Below are 14,507 nucleotides of genomic sequence, written 5' to 3'. Positions count from 1 at the left end.
ACTGTTAAAAACATAGCATGTCTCACAGTAGCAAGAAGGGCTATCTGGTTGCATAATTGGCCCTTAAACCTAGCTATGAAATACCAGCTGTTATCCTTACCATATTGTGGTGGAACTTTATTTGAAGACTGTTTGGAACAGATTTTCAATGACTATGTCCGACAGAAGAAATCCCTCCATCAGCTAAAAAGGAAAAAATACCATTCAGCTCCTTTTCTTTATTATCCTCACAGGTTTCACACATTTTGTCAGTTCCCCACTAAGCTAAAAAGGGATAGATTTGCAGTTGTTACTTGTCATCAATATGAAAGAGAACAACATTCAAAGAAGTCACAAATGTACTAAGAGGAGACTTCTGACTTAAATTATTTCCAGGAAGCAGAATAGGCAACATGTTCATTTATAGTTTCAATCAATAAAAACTGGTCACAATGGGAATAAAAAGCTATTTTACATGGTTCTTGTCTTAATCAGTTTTAAATACAGAATCAGTTTTGAAAAGTCTCTCTGTCTGCTCAGTTGCTTACTTTCACTAGAAGAATAAGTAGAATATTTTACCAATTATGTCATTTGTTATCCATATTGGTTACATTTCTATTTCCTGATGAGCAGGAGAATATAGGGGTCTCAAATGGGACAAATATATATAGTATTAGTTATCTTGACTAAGATAAAAAAATGTATGTTTACAATAACCATAAATACCTCACTGATGCTATCTGTTTTGTTCAGCCAGCATAATAATTAATCTTTTAGTTTCTCTGTAGGGTTTCACTTCTGGCTTCAAAAAATTCACAACTATTTAAAAATTGAAGTGGCTTTCAAAATAGTAGGGCAAAAACTTAGTAGCTCTGACAATTCAGAACATTGCTTTGTTTTATGATTGAAATCAATCCATTATTCCTGTCTAATTTAAGAAAACAAAAGATCCTAGTGCTAGTCAAGATAATAATGCAGCAGCATTGGGGGTAAAATACTCCAGAAAGTCCTGTTTTCTTTTCACTGTTTTATGATCCAGGAATGCTTCTTATCCCAGGCAGATTTACATCCCTCCAATGAAAATATTAAACATACATTTACTTCTTTTAAACTGATTTGAAGACAAAGTTGAGATTGGTGTCTTTTTAAAATGGTACATTATTAAAAAGAAAATCAGTAAGATCTACCAGCCAACTCAATATATCCTACCTTTACAGGAAACCTAATGCTGCAATCCTGTACCCACTTAAGTGTGCTTTCCTACATTACCATTGCAAAATGGGAGCCATTACAGCATTGCTCCTTCTCCTGCCACTCAGTTAATATAGGGGTCCTCAGATCACTGCGGGCTTGACCATCTCTCTGGCAATCCCACCTTTAGGAGTTTCATTCTGAAGACCCAGATAGTTTTGAGTGGTGCTGTTTCTTTTATAGAACCAGAACACACTTTTTAACTTGTTGATTAATCTTCTTTATGTGTAAAATTGATGTAATTTTATCCATTATGAGTTTCACAGTTAAAAACATAGTGTATGTTAGTATCCAGGAGGGGTAGTCTTCCTTAGTTTTTTTTTTTTAAGTATCATTTAACATTCCTTGTTTTAATAAGGGAAAGGCTTTTGTAAATACACACACACATTTTGTCTTATTTTTATTCACAATATTTTTAAAATGAATCTACTGCTACTTGTACTTAAAATAAAAGTATACAATACAGTCCATATTCTAGATATTCTTAAAAGTCATGCAGTATAGAGGTTTGTTTCATAATTTTAATCAAAACAATGCTAATTTATCTAAAATTTATCTAGCGGGATAAGGTAAACTAGTAATTCATACTAAAAGCCTCTTGTATAGTATAACATTTATCTACTAGGGATGTCAAAAAGGGGTCCTTTATTTCCTTCATCTTCAGGTCCAATTGATTTTAGCATCATGAAGATACTGGCAACATATTTCAAATAGATACCCTGAATTCCAATTCTATATATTCGTAGAGGTTGAGGAGTTCCAGAGTAGTTTAATCATAGTGTTCAAGGCATTTAGGAAAAAGTATTATATACAGAATTATTTTGGTATCTCAATATTTTTTCCATGAAGTAAGAGAGATCTGTGCCTTCAGATCCATCAACCCAGATTACTTCCCTGTCCACTGCAATTTGCATTACTATATTACTTCTGGGTCCACTGAATTTTTCAGCTAAATACATTGCTAACCATATCTTGAGTTATTGTGCATGTCGTCTATGAAAAGATTTATTTGGTTGTGTTGACTGTTGATCTGCATCCTGGCTGCACATACACACAACTTTTCTACATTTTGACTGGTTATTGCATCTGCCTGCCCTTGAAGTGAAAAGATTATTAACAGGTAATGCAATGTCACTGGAAAGAAGCAATGGAGTTTACAACGAATTTGTTACCCTTTTTTTGATGTATTTCATTTATTGGTGTGTTTTTTAAATTTTTATTTAGCTTCAGTTTACTTATGCCATTTACAGTCATCTTCTCACTTTGTTACTTATCTCATCTATCACATTCAAGTTTGTTTCATAAAACTCATAAAAGTAAATAAAATTGTGATTATTTATAGGAAAATATAGGAAGATTTTAATTTAGCCACAAGGTTGTCCAACGTATTCCTCTGCTGAAGGAAAGCACTTTAATCTAGTGGAGGCTTCCATAAGCAGAATGGAGAGGGGGTTGATTTTTGTTCTGCTGCCCCTGTGCCCCCCTACCAAATCTATTCTACAGAGTAGGGGAATTACTCTGGGAAAGGGAAAATTGGCAAAAATATCTTCTTTACATTCATGGAAGGCTTCCATCGGTAAAGGGGCACAGTTGGATACAATGCAAAATGAATAACTAAAGACTCCAGATGCTATATTCAAAGAAGACCCATTGAAATTAACTCCACTGGTTTCAATGGATCTACTTTAAGTATGACTAACATTAGGTATCACCTTCCATAATATAAGTTTTAGATGCATACTTCATAAGTCATATGTGAAATAAAAGTTCATTTAAAACAATCTTACTAGTTTATTAAAACTGATTTTATACCTGTAAACAGCAAGTATTTGATTGAACTTGCTATTGTAATCCCTCATGTGACAATAAAATCCATATATCCTGTGATCTATATTTTGTTTGTAATTGTTCCAGTATTCATGTTAAGTACTGATATATATATTGGGGGGGGACGGACGACATTCTGTTTTAAATTTTGAAGGATATTTTTATTCAAGTTGACGATCTTAATTTAAAAAATTCCAGCATGTAAGTATTCATCTACAAAGAAAGTTGTTTAAAAAAACATAGCTTGCTGTTGTATTTTATAATAGCATTTAAAGCCACATAAGCAGGAAGACAGAACATTCACGGTATTGTATTAAATTATTATTAGAAATAATGTTATGTAAAACTGCTGAAAAACCCAAATCCCTTAATGTTGTGCTCTTTAAAGTTCACAATGAGACGATCAATCTTGTTTCTAAAATACATGTTTTAGCAACAAATTAAGATTAATTTTCCAGTGAGAATCCTGACTTTGGTTTGTCCTCCCAGATTATAACTGGAAGACGTTTTCCCTTCTATAGAGCATTATGTGCACATAGCTTCTGAAATATCAGCAATTTGAAAAGGAAATAATATGCCATCTTGAGGTAGAGAGCAGAATATTCTTTTGTACAGTGCATCATACTAGATGATAGAATAAGTGACATAGGGTACATGAGTAAGTGTATGGTGTCCTTCCTGGAAGGAATCCCTTATGTTCACATTGAAATCTAGAACCCAGTCACTGAATTCCTTTCTATTTGTAGACATGTTTGCACTATGTGATTTTCTTACTTCTGTCTGTGCCATGGTAAAAGGTGTTTCACAATTCTTTCATTGTATTGTATTATACAGATTAGGTAATCTACCTAAACAGTATTTACCTTGAACAGAGTACCTCTGAGTATGTGCAGAGCTTCAAATCAAGCAAAGTTTTAAAAGAACGTAAAGGCAATGTACTAATCATATACAGAATGCCTTGCTTTTGTAGTCAGTATTCATTGGGACATGTTTTCAAATTAGTTTATATAGGCAGGAATGGAGAATCTGTGACCTTCTAGATGTTGCTAGACTACAACTCCCATCATCCTTGACTATGAGGTATGCTGGCTGGGAATGATAGGAATTGGAGTCCAACAAAATTGGCATGGCCACAAGTATAGGCTGGTTTAAGTCAGCAGTATGGAAGCTGCTGCAGCAACACTTTGTTCCTACTTGGCTAGAGAATGTCAGATGCCCAGGACTACATAGGAAGAGGGCTTAACCTGCATAGACCCAAGCTTTGCATGCTACCATGAGATCACTGAAAGGACTGGTACTGCTGCCAGTGTGAGAGCCCTATCTTAGTTATGCTTAAAATAACTAGTGTTCGTGAAACAAGTCAACCCAGAGACAAAGGGTCTACTTGTCATTTATGCACACACCCTACTTGACTTTTCTACTTAGGTGACCAGATGCTAAGGAGGAGAGGGTTACTCCTTGGCCCTTTGGGGCTCCCTATCCTAGGTATGCAAAAGAGGAAATTTCAGTGGTGTAGCTTCTCATACAGGTGTGAAAAAAGTTTCACCTACCAGCATTTCCTCTTATAAACAGCTGCTGGAGGAATAAGCTCCAGTTCTTCTTGAATCTGGTTGTTTTATTTGATAGATTGATCATGTTTATGGAACGTTTTGCTTGCCTATGGCAATTAACTGTTCTTCATTCCCTGCTATCTACCCTCAAGATGGCCACTATTCTCTTTTCATTCAATTTGACCAACAAAACCTAGTTGGAACCCCTGATTATTCCTCCCCAATTCCTGTTCCTCAGTATCTAATAATATTAAATTTATGTATTTATGATCAAAAACTTGACAGCTATGTGTGTGTATATATATTCCTTTGTGGTTGAGAAGAAGGTTCCCTGAGTAACCCAGATTCATATTTGCTGTAGTCCCTATGGCAACATTATTTTCACTTCCTTTTATGGTGTGCAAAAAGGAGGGAACCCAATTTCCAAGTCTGATTTTTGGATATGCTGTAACTGTGCACTCACACCAGTGTCCACTTCCATGCAGGTACACACTCGTGTAAATCTGCAGTTTTGTTTTTGTTTGTTTTTTAATTATACAGACATTAGAATCTGCATCATTACTAGCATATAGAAAAATCACAGAAACAATGCAACCAGCTGTGTAAGTATTTTTTCATTATTTAGATTATAACTGTAAAATAAACCTAAAAGAAGTAAGAATGAAAAACTGATGAAAAGAACTTATTTCTTTGAAGTCAAAAAGTCCTGTATTCTACAGTAATAAATAAAACAAATACTTTCTGAAGTTAGTGCTACTTTGCCTTATTTTGAAACATTTTATGTAAAGTATATACCAGATTAAAACAAGAGAATGCATAGTTTTTCAGCTAAATCCAAATATTTTGTGCTACAAAGCAGAGTATGTAACCATACAATACAGAACAATGTATATTGCCAGCCCTGTGTGCTTTACGCACTGAGTACTGCCCAACCAGATCTGCATTTGGTGGGTGATTGTTAATTTCATTGAAAAGGAAATAAAAATAAATGTTCATCGTATTAAAAAAAAGAACAAAAAGAAGAGCTCAGAAAATATTTGGATCTTTGGATGCATAAGATTATTTTGCAGATGGCATTTCTATTTTGTGGTTAATGTGTATACAGGTGCATGTTCATATATATTATATCAGGCTTATGTGTGTGTAAATATACATATATATGTATAGTTTGATGTTGAAATTTACAAGTTTTCAATGCTTTCTTTTTCCTGCAAAATGACAATAAGTTTTGAACGTTAGATCAACATATAAAATCTCTGAATGGATTGTTTTGCTTTTAAAGGAATTATATGATTTTAAAACTGTTTCCTGTCATAAGTCTTCAGGATGGGGCAGGCTGCACATATTTTAAAAATAGTACATTTCAATTTTATCCTTTTGGGGCCAATTTTTTATGAATAAATAGCAAAGGAAGAGTGCAGGGAAATGTAAAGTTACTGTGACACCTGTCAACCACACTAAGTCCATTGGTGATGCATTCAGCAGTTGTGAGAAAGGGCCCTTGCAGAGCTTGGAAAAGTTACTTTTTTGAACTACAACTCCCATCAGCCCAATCCAGTGGCCATGCTGGCTGGGGCTGATGGGAGTTGTAGTTTAAAAAAGTAACTTTTCCAAGCTCTGGTTTGCACATACTAATATATACACATACTGATCATCCACACAGATTGGTTTATTTCAGTAATTGAGCAGCTCATGCTACTCTACACAAAGGGATATCTTGATTGGCCCAGGATTATCCCCCCCCATGCATAGAGAAGCTCTGTGCACATCCATTGATTTTCATGTAGATCCCCTTCTCATCACCTGACATCAGGCACAGGACTGATAAAGCTGCAGCTACAAACCGCACTGAATTCAAGCTGCAGCTCCAAAGGAACAAGAACATTTCTTTGTAGCTGCAGTTTAAATTCAGCATTGTTTGAATTTGGTTCCCTACTCTGTTGCTCTGCTTTCAGCTCCCAACCGCTCCCAAGTGTATCTGATCCCTTCTGAAAATAGTGTGACAGGGAAAGGCACCAAATTCAAAAAATGCTAAAGATAAAGCCAAAGTTACAAAGGAACAATTTGCTCCTTATTTTTCCTTTGCAGCTATGGCTTTACTTTTTTTGCACATGATGTCAGATGATTGACAGGTGGTCACCTTTTAAAGGCTTGGCCACTGTGATCTGGCCCTCTGCTGAAAGTGGTTCTCCACCACCGGTTTAAGATGCTAGAATTTAATTCTAATTTTAAATTTGTTTCCTTCTTTCACATATTGCAAAAGTCATCATAATATGTGCAGATTTTTGAGAACTTCTGAATTCACTGGGCTGGATCATTCCTTCAGTGAGTGGAATGAAAACATTAGATCCAACCCATTATCATATCTAACTTCCCATCTTTTTGTCCAGCCAGTCTTATCAGACCTTTGCAAAGGAATGGTAAAATTATTCTCATTACTTAGGAAGACAATACAGATGACCTGCTTATTACAGTGCACATTCAGTCACTTGTTAATTTTCCACTTGGTCATCTGTCTTCACTCTAATGCCATTATGTTTGTGTCCTTTTTTTAATTAGCTTAGTCTTTAGTGGAGGCACATACGTAAGCACATATTTCCTATTGAAATTAAATAGGACTTAATTTGGGTGGTATATTGCTGTAGATGTTTCTAATGGAATGCTTTGATTTTCCTTCTTGTCACTTAAATATCTTCCCCTTCTATTGACTCAGTATTATATACTTTTAATATAAACATATAGGCGTTGTCTTGTTGTTTATACAATACCTAGTTATGCTGAAGGTTTCAAGTCCATATGACTACATGTTAGACAAGTCTAATAAGTTAAAGAAAATAGGTAGTTAAACAGATGTAAACCAGAATTATGGTTTTCAGTTTGCCCTTGTAACTATTGTAATAGTCTATTTGTGCAATACAATGAGAGGTAACTTACGTGAAGTTGGTGGGAAAACTGTATTTTCTAGTTTAACAAGGTATTTCCTTTAAATTTTAAAATTATAATTGTTTCCTTTGGAGAAAATTATAGTTTACATACTTTTTATTAAAGACAGCCAATGCATATTGTGAAACAGGCCTATAAGAATGCAGAATAAATGTGGAAGTAATGGAAAACACATCTGGAAATCCAGATATCCATGGGCCTGCAGTAAGTGTAAGAAACTGCCATGTTCACTCCAGTGCTGGGAGTGCATGTCCAAGCCAGTGGGGAAATACAAGGCAATATTCAATAGAAATGGCCATCTTTGTTTGCAGCACATTTTGTGTAAAAATATCCACTATGGCAGCAACCATTTTGAAAAACTAATTTCATGAAGTGTATGTTACTGTTGTAGAAAAACAATGGTGGAAGCTAAGGCAGCTTAATAGTTCCATTTTTCCACTACATTCCTGTTACCCTGTTCATCACAATAACCAATGAGGTACTTATATGTAAAAGCATATAAAATATACAGTTTTCCTTCTGTCCTAACTTTGTGTATGTAAAAATGATTTGTATAATTGTGCACGTACTTTCTTAAGATTGTCATATTTTGATCCTACTGAAGACTTTCAGAGGAAAAATAAGGTTGCATGCAATCACAGTGAAAAGCTGATTTTGTGTTTTTGTAATAATGGGAGCTTATATCTCATCAGTATTAAGTATTGGCTAATAATATATTACAGTACTATTGTTAAAAAAGGAGAAGTGGAAGTGAAAGACATATATGTGAGCTTGCAATATTTAGTTTGAATAAGAAATCTCCAAGGGCGTCCCTGAATAGAAATCATCATTTTTTCTGAATTAGTTGTGATGTACGCTCAGAGATCCAAACAAAACACATAAGGTTGTATTCAGCTAAGTCCTATTCAGAATAGACCCACTGAAATTAATGAACCTAATTTAGTCATGTCTATTAACTTCACTGGGTCTATTCTGAATAGGACTAGCATTGAATACCACCCATATTTCTGAGTTTATTTCAGTAGCTTACAATCATAATGTGCTACTATGGAGCAAATTAAGTCTGCAATCCTCAGTATGCTTAATAGAGAGTAAATCTTATTGAAATGAGTAAACAAATTAGGATTATGTTGCTTTTTCTTCTCACTCTTCTTTCTTCTCCATTAGCGTTCTTGGGATTCTTGAAGTTATACGTGCTTACCTGTTTGTTACCCTTCCCCATTTCTGAGTTAAAGTAGTCATATTCAACGTGCAAGATAAATACAGTGCTTTGACACCAACAAGTATTGCCATAGCCAGGTTTGATACAGCATAGTCTAAGATCTTACCCAGTGTCATACCCAGTGGCGTACAGTTTTCTTCTGGATATGTTACTGGCTGCAAATTATCTTACATTCCACTCTAAAATGTAATGTCTTAAAATGGATTAAAATAACCCATTTTCCACCCCACAATGAATCTTAGTGAGACAAAAGTCTAACCTTCGGAAATTCCTTTCTAAATCCACCACAAACAGCTTATTGTGAATTTCAAAGTATTATCTTGATCTTTCTTTAGAATCTGACAACTCTTCAGTGAATGCTTAACTGCTTTGCTACCTGGAAAATGGGGAGGGAGCTCTGAAGTTTTTCTCTTTATAGAGGGCAAAACGAGAGTTCATGTGTATGAAGGCTAAGATTCTAAGCTCAAGGATGTATCCCTTAAGAGGAAAGGAATGGAGCAAAATTCTGCCATGAAATATCACAAAAGAAAGGATTTCACAAACTCTGCAAGGAGGAATGAATTTGGAGTGGAGCAAACACTCCACCATAAAGAAGAGATGCAACGCTAGACAATTGCATCTGTGTTTTCCCATTTGAAAGTTAAGCCTGCCTAACAGACAAGCATAAATGATACTGGAGGTTAGAAGAGAAGAGCCAGAAACAGAGAAAGGAGATAGGTATATAGTGGCAGGACAAAGCGAGATTGGATGTTGTAGAGAACTCTGAAAAGACAGTGATTGCTTATATCCTCCTACTTTGTTGTCAGTAGATATATTAGGCTGTGCCAAAGAAGCAATATCAAACAGGACATGTGTGCTTCAAATGAAAACGAAATCCTCATACGCTGCACATCTGTGGCTCTGCACAGCTTATAGTTGACCATGATTAAACCATGATATAAATTAATCCTAAAGGCTTCAGCCAAGGAATTATACAACATTGCTTCTTTGAATGTGATCCATAGATACAGCAACTTCCTGTGCTCCCAGATTGTAGGCAAATGGATACATGGCAGAGTAGATAACCCTGCAGTGCGTATGTCTTGCAGACTGCACAGTCTATGATGGCCCTGTCAGTCACTGATAAAGTGGACAGGTAGGTATGATAGGTATATATTTTGAGCAGCGATGTTGCTGATGTAGAGTATATCACCCAGGTTCATTGTTAAATTCAGGATTAATTCATACATTAACAGATTTTGGAAGTCATTTCAAAGTACATAAATAATACATGTGACGTGAAATACTGCTGTGTGTAAATGGGTCCTATACAGTTCTGGTAATGTATAAATCTATTCTTATACTACTGATGTAACAACATTATCCAACTTCCAGCAAACAGTTCACTTTCATAACTACATGCGGATCAGGAGAGTACCGGTATGGTCTGACGCACACTGCATGCCAGCACCATGGGGATTCTACCAATTATACAGGGGTGGTGAACCTTTGGCACTCCAGATATTGCTGAACCACAACTCCCATCATACCTGCCCATGGACCGTGCTTGCTGGGGATGATGGGAATTGTAGTTCAGCAACATTTGGAGTGCCAAAGTTCACCACCCTGTACCAATACATGCATATCTGTTCAGTTGCTGAAATTAGTATATGCAGGTTTCAGTTGAGGAATATATTCATCAGGCAGCAAAAACACCCTTATACTTAATTGCCAGCACTATCTCAAGCAAAATTAAAGACTGGGTGCTAAACCCATTTCTTCCAAATGCTTCTTCCAATCTTCTTCCAAATTCCACTCTGTGAAAATAGCAAGTTAATTTAAATATGTTGTTAATTAAGCTCTGGTTCTCATTTAACTCAACACTGATCACTATGAGGATCTGGACTTTGTTTTTCTTCTTAGGCTATTTTCATTTGTTTCTTCTGCACCCTTTTAATGGAATGTGTAGGTCTCTTGAAAGGTAAGGTTAAACATTCCAAGCCTGATGTGTGTAATGTAACAAATTACTCCAAATACAACACTTTGTTTATTGTATTTTCCTAATGATGGGGTAAATTTGTGCTTTCATTCGTCATTCATATTCAGGAATTAAGAATAAGAAGTTTTAACAGACTAATTTCACAGCACACCATAAGCTTCATATTTAAAGAACAAGGGCCCCTTCTAATGCTTGCAACTTTTTCTTCGTTGCTTCAAAATTGCATTTTTTTGTCACTAAGAAGCCATGCACGGTGGGGAAATTGCACTTCCACAGCCGAAGACATCCTGCGTTTAAACCATTACTGCACCATGAATTCATACCAGTTACATTGTATTGATTTGTCTCCACCGTGTGATTGAGTTTACTAAAGGACTGTGGGACCACAAGTACTTTTAAAAAACCTGCATGCATGATTCGTTTTTTACTTATCCAAATGATTGTATATGAATTATTTCTTTTAAAATAATCCTTTACTTTTTCAGTGATGCTGATGACCACAAGCCTCTAAAAAAAGGAAGCAGGACACCTTCAGACAGGACTGTGAAAAAGGAGGACAGCGATGATAGTTTAGTTGACTATGGAGAAGGAGTTAATGGTCAGTTCAACGAGGATGGCTCCTTTATTGGACAATACAGTGGTAAAAAAGAGAAAGAACCCGCAGAAGGGAATGAAAGTTCTGAGGCTCCTTCCCCAGTTAACGCAATGAATTCATTTGTCTAATTAAATAAACTCTGTCCCATTCTCAAACAACATTTCTATTATTTTTTCAAGCATTTGTACAAGCATTCCCCATCCTATGGACATGAAGGAAACAAATGTTCTACACAGCAACGTGTTTATACTCTAAGTACATATAGATGAAACTGTTAAACTATATATTAACAACAATTGGTATGTTAGTATGACTCAGAACACAAAACTGGAAACATTTTGCACAGAAGTTGCTTTTTTACAAGACTAAAAAAGAGCAACATCAACCAAGAATACTGAAAGTAACAGTATAATGCATGCAAAGTGCTGTATATGTCACAGGCAAAGCCAGTTATGCCATTGATAATGGTTTTGATACTTCGTTATGCAGTCCTCAACTGAATCCCTGGATATGAAGTCCATTTTCATTGTCAGAGTGTTATAGTAGTATTATATAGAACTTCAATGTCTTTGTGGACATTGTTTTGAAATTGGTGACTTAATGTCTAGATATCATTATGTCTTTTTGCAAGACAGTTAGGAACAGTATGTACAGTATATGATTGATAAATGACTTTTAAGTATGACACTTGCATTTGCTGATGCTAACTGAAATCCTGATACCTGCTCTTGGCTCCTCTTCATAGCCTTGCTAATCTACCAAGTATTACTGCAGTACAGTGTTCTATTTTTGACATCCAATGTACATTGTGTCCTTTTTTTAGGACATGCAACAACATGCGTTGAAATGCAGTTTGGAATTTATACAGTTACGAAAGTTAAATTTTCAAATTATATAAAAATACTACAGAAACATACAGGGCAAAATACATTCAGTGCCTTTTAAATACATTTGCATTCTGTGATGTACTGTAACTGGGCATAACCCACCAGGAACTTTTCCTGGGCAAGGTAATACTGAAATGAACAGTTGCAAAAAAGCCCATGCACAATTCAATACATGTTGATGGGGCTTGTGAAGGAAATGTTCTCAATGGATTGTGTCCCATCTCGGCTGGTACAATAGCATATGACTAGTGAACTGTTGTCATTGCCAAAGTAACTGAATTATTTTTAAATACCCAGATATGAAGGAAGACTGTTCAGCTGATACAAAAGAGTTCATATTTAAGTTATATAAAACTCATTAAATTTTCTTTCTTTTATGGAGATAAACTATAAGAAGCTAATGCAACTTACATTTTCATGGCCTTATGCAGTTTACACAAAGATGGCTGGATTAGTATATTTTGCTAACACAGGGAAACAAAAAAATTCTCATCATATATTAAGATACCATGCTCACATTCCCTTGTCCAAAAATCCCAGTCTCAGTGATACTGCTTTTATTATTATGCTTGGCATGAAGCTGCTACTCAAGAGCCACAGCATTCGAGTAAATTTTGTTGACAAATGTTAAGTAAGATTAGTCATAAATGACCATTATGATCTGTTAGAACATCTGTGAACATGCACACACACACGCTATGTCATGAAAATGGTTTACCTCCAAATATGAAATTTTATAACAACCTATGGTTGAAGGAATGCTCAACTTCATTTGCCGATAAATTGGTTTTTCATAACTTGCATCAAGTTTAATTTTAAGTAAGCTTTTTATATGTAGATATTTTGTTGAATTGGTAAATACACTTAAAGTGTAGATGCTATATGCTTCTAGGTGTTTAAAAAATTTAAATGCTTTTGTTATGCTGTGTAAGAAGTACTCTAGCCAATAGAGTGCATGGTATTTTAAAGCATCTATCTAAATATATGTAATTCAAAATTTGAGGTGAGATATCCAGCAAGATTTTAGGTCATGTGCCAGTTAAGTTGCTACTGTGTAACATCTATTCATTTTTTGTGCAGGTCCTTAATGAATGGAAATGGCACAACAGCAATACTTGGCAGATTGTACCTAATATTATTATAGGTTGCGTTAGCGTTTTTCGCTGAATCACAGCACATTTGTTGCAGCTTTTATGTATATACAATAGGACCTATAATATAGGTTAACCGATAGTATAAGTCAAGCACAATTTGAAATATTCACCTTATAAGCAGGCCAACACTGATGATTGGAAAACAATTATACAGCACTGATTGAAAAAGCACAAAAGGATTAACATTCCCACTACAATTTATCAACAGTATTGGAGACCATCATAATTTTACAATTAAATGTAAATGCTAAAGTTATCCATGAATGTGAAGATACACAGAGAAGATTGCTTCTGTAATGGTGCAACACATTTTGTATTAAAATAAATGTGCTTTTAAAATTTCACTTGCTATTCAGTCTGTGTACAATAACGTTGAACAGGTGGGTCTTTCCACTTCTGTTTCTTTAGCAGTTTCTTCTTCTTGAGCCTCCTGAGTTTGTCCCAGAGGCACTCTGCTCAAGCTAACACAGTCTTGAACTGTTCTGCTCAAGTGCAGTCATTGGGCAGAACGTCCAAAGACGTATTTACTGCCAACATTAATGCTTGTCCTCTTAACAAGCTCTTCACTATGCCATATACTATGACATAGGCTTCTTTTCACTGACTACAGAAGGCAGCCAAAAAAACCTCTTATCAGCAAACAGCTGTGCCATGACTGATGTTTGTGCCTTCTCAAGATTTCGCTAGCCTTGAGGTACAGGGGTTTTATTCTTCCTGCTTGCCAACAATCGGGTTGAGGTTACTCAAGATTTACTTATGTTCTAAAGGTCTTTCAACACTTCAGGCCATGTAGAAACTCTGATTCCGGTTTATCAGAATTCCTCTTCAGGGCAGTGTTTCACTGTATACCCCACATTGGGCACCACCTGAAACCAGCAAGACAGTCCCTTTCCTGTGAACGCACAGGATTGAGGATTCTTACATTGTCCCCATTGCCCATTGGCTATTCAAAGTCCTTATACGTCAGACGTTGTGCGCACCTAAGCTTGCATGGTTTCCAACAGAAACTGTCTAAAGAGGAAGACTAATAATGGTTGGACATCCCAGTAAGAATTGTTGGGTCTTGGGAGATATCGGGGGGGGGGAATGGGAGTTCAACAGCAGCCTTAAACGTGGGGAAT

At 35.7% G+C, this 14,507-nt stretch overlaps 1 protein-coding gene across 13 annotated transcripts in view; it reads left to right on the top strand.

The window, feature by feature from the left end:
* Positions 1 to 11,503, top strand: part of NRCAM (neuronal cell adhesion molecule) — a 181,496-nt gene extending 169,993 nt beyond the window's left edge. For 12 of the 13 annotated variants that reach the window (XM_061639960.1, XM_061639959.1, XM_061639953.1 and 9 more), the window contains one exon: positions 11,236 to 11,503. In XM_061639960.1, coding sequence (XP_061495944.1) covers positions 11,236 to 11,473 — 238 coding nt within the window. In that variant the 3' untranslated portion in view covers positions 11,474 to 11,503. Of the gene's footprint in view, positions 1 to 5,147; positions 5,210 to 11,235 lie in introns of all 13 variants that reach the window. The other variant, XR_009764462.1, reaches the window with a different exon arrangement.
* The last annotated feature ends 3,004 nt before the right edge of the window (positions 11,504 to 14,507 follow it).

The sequence above is a fragment of the Rhineura floridana genome, chromosome 8 (assembly GCF_030035675.1).
Source record: "Rhineura floridana isolate rRhiFlo1 chromosome 8, rRhiFlo1.hap2, whole genome shotgun sequence".
NCBI lineage: Eukaryota > Metazoa > Chordata > Lepidosauria > Squamata > Rhineuridae > Rhineura > Rhineura floridana.
This window is presented reverse-complemented; position numbering and strand designations above follow the sequence as displayed.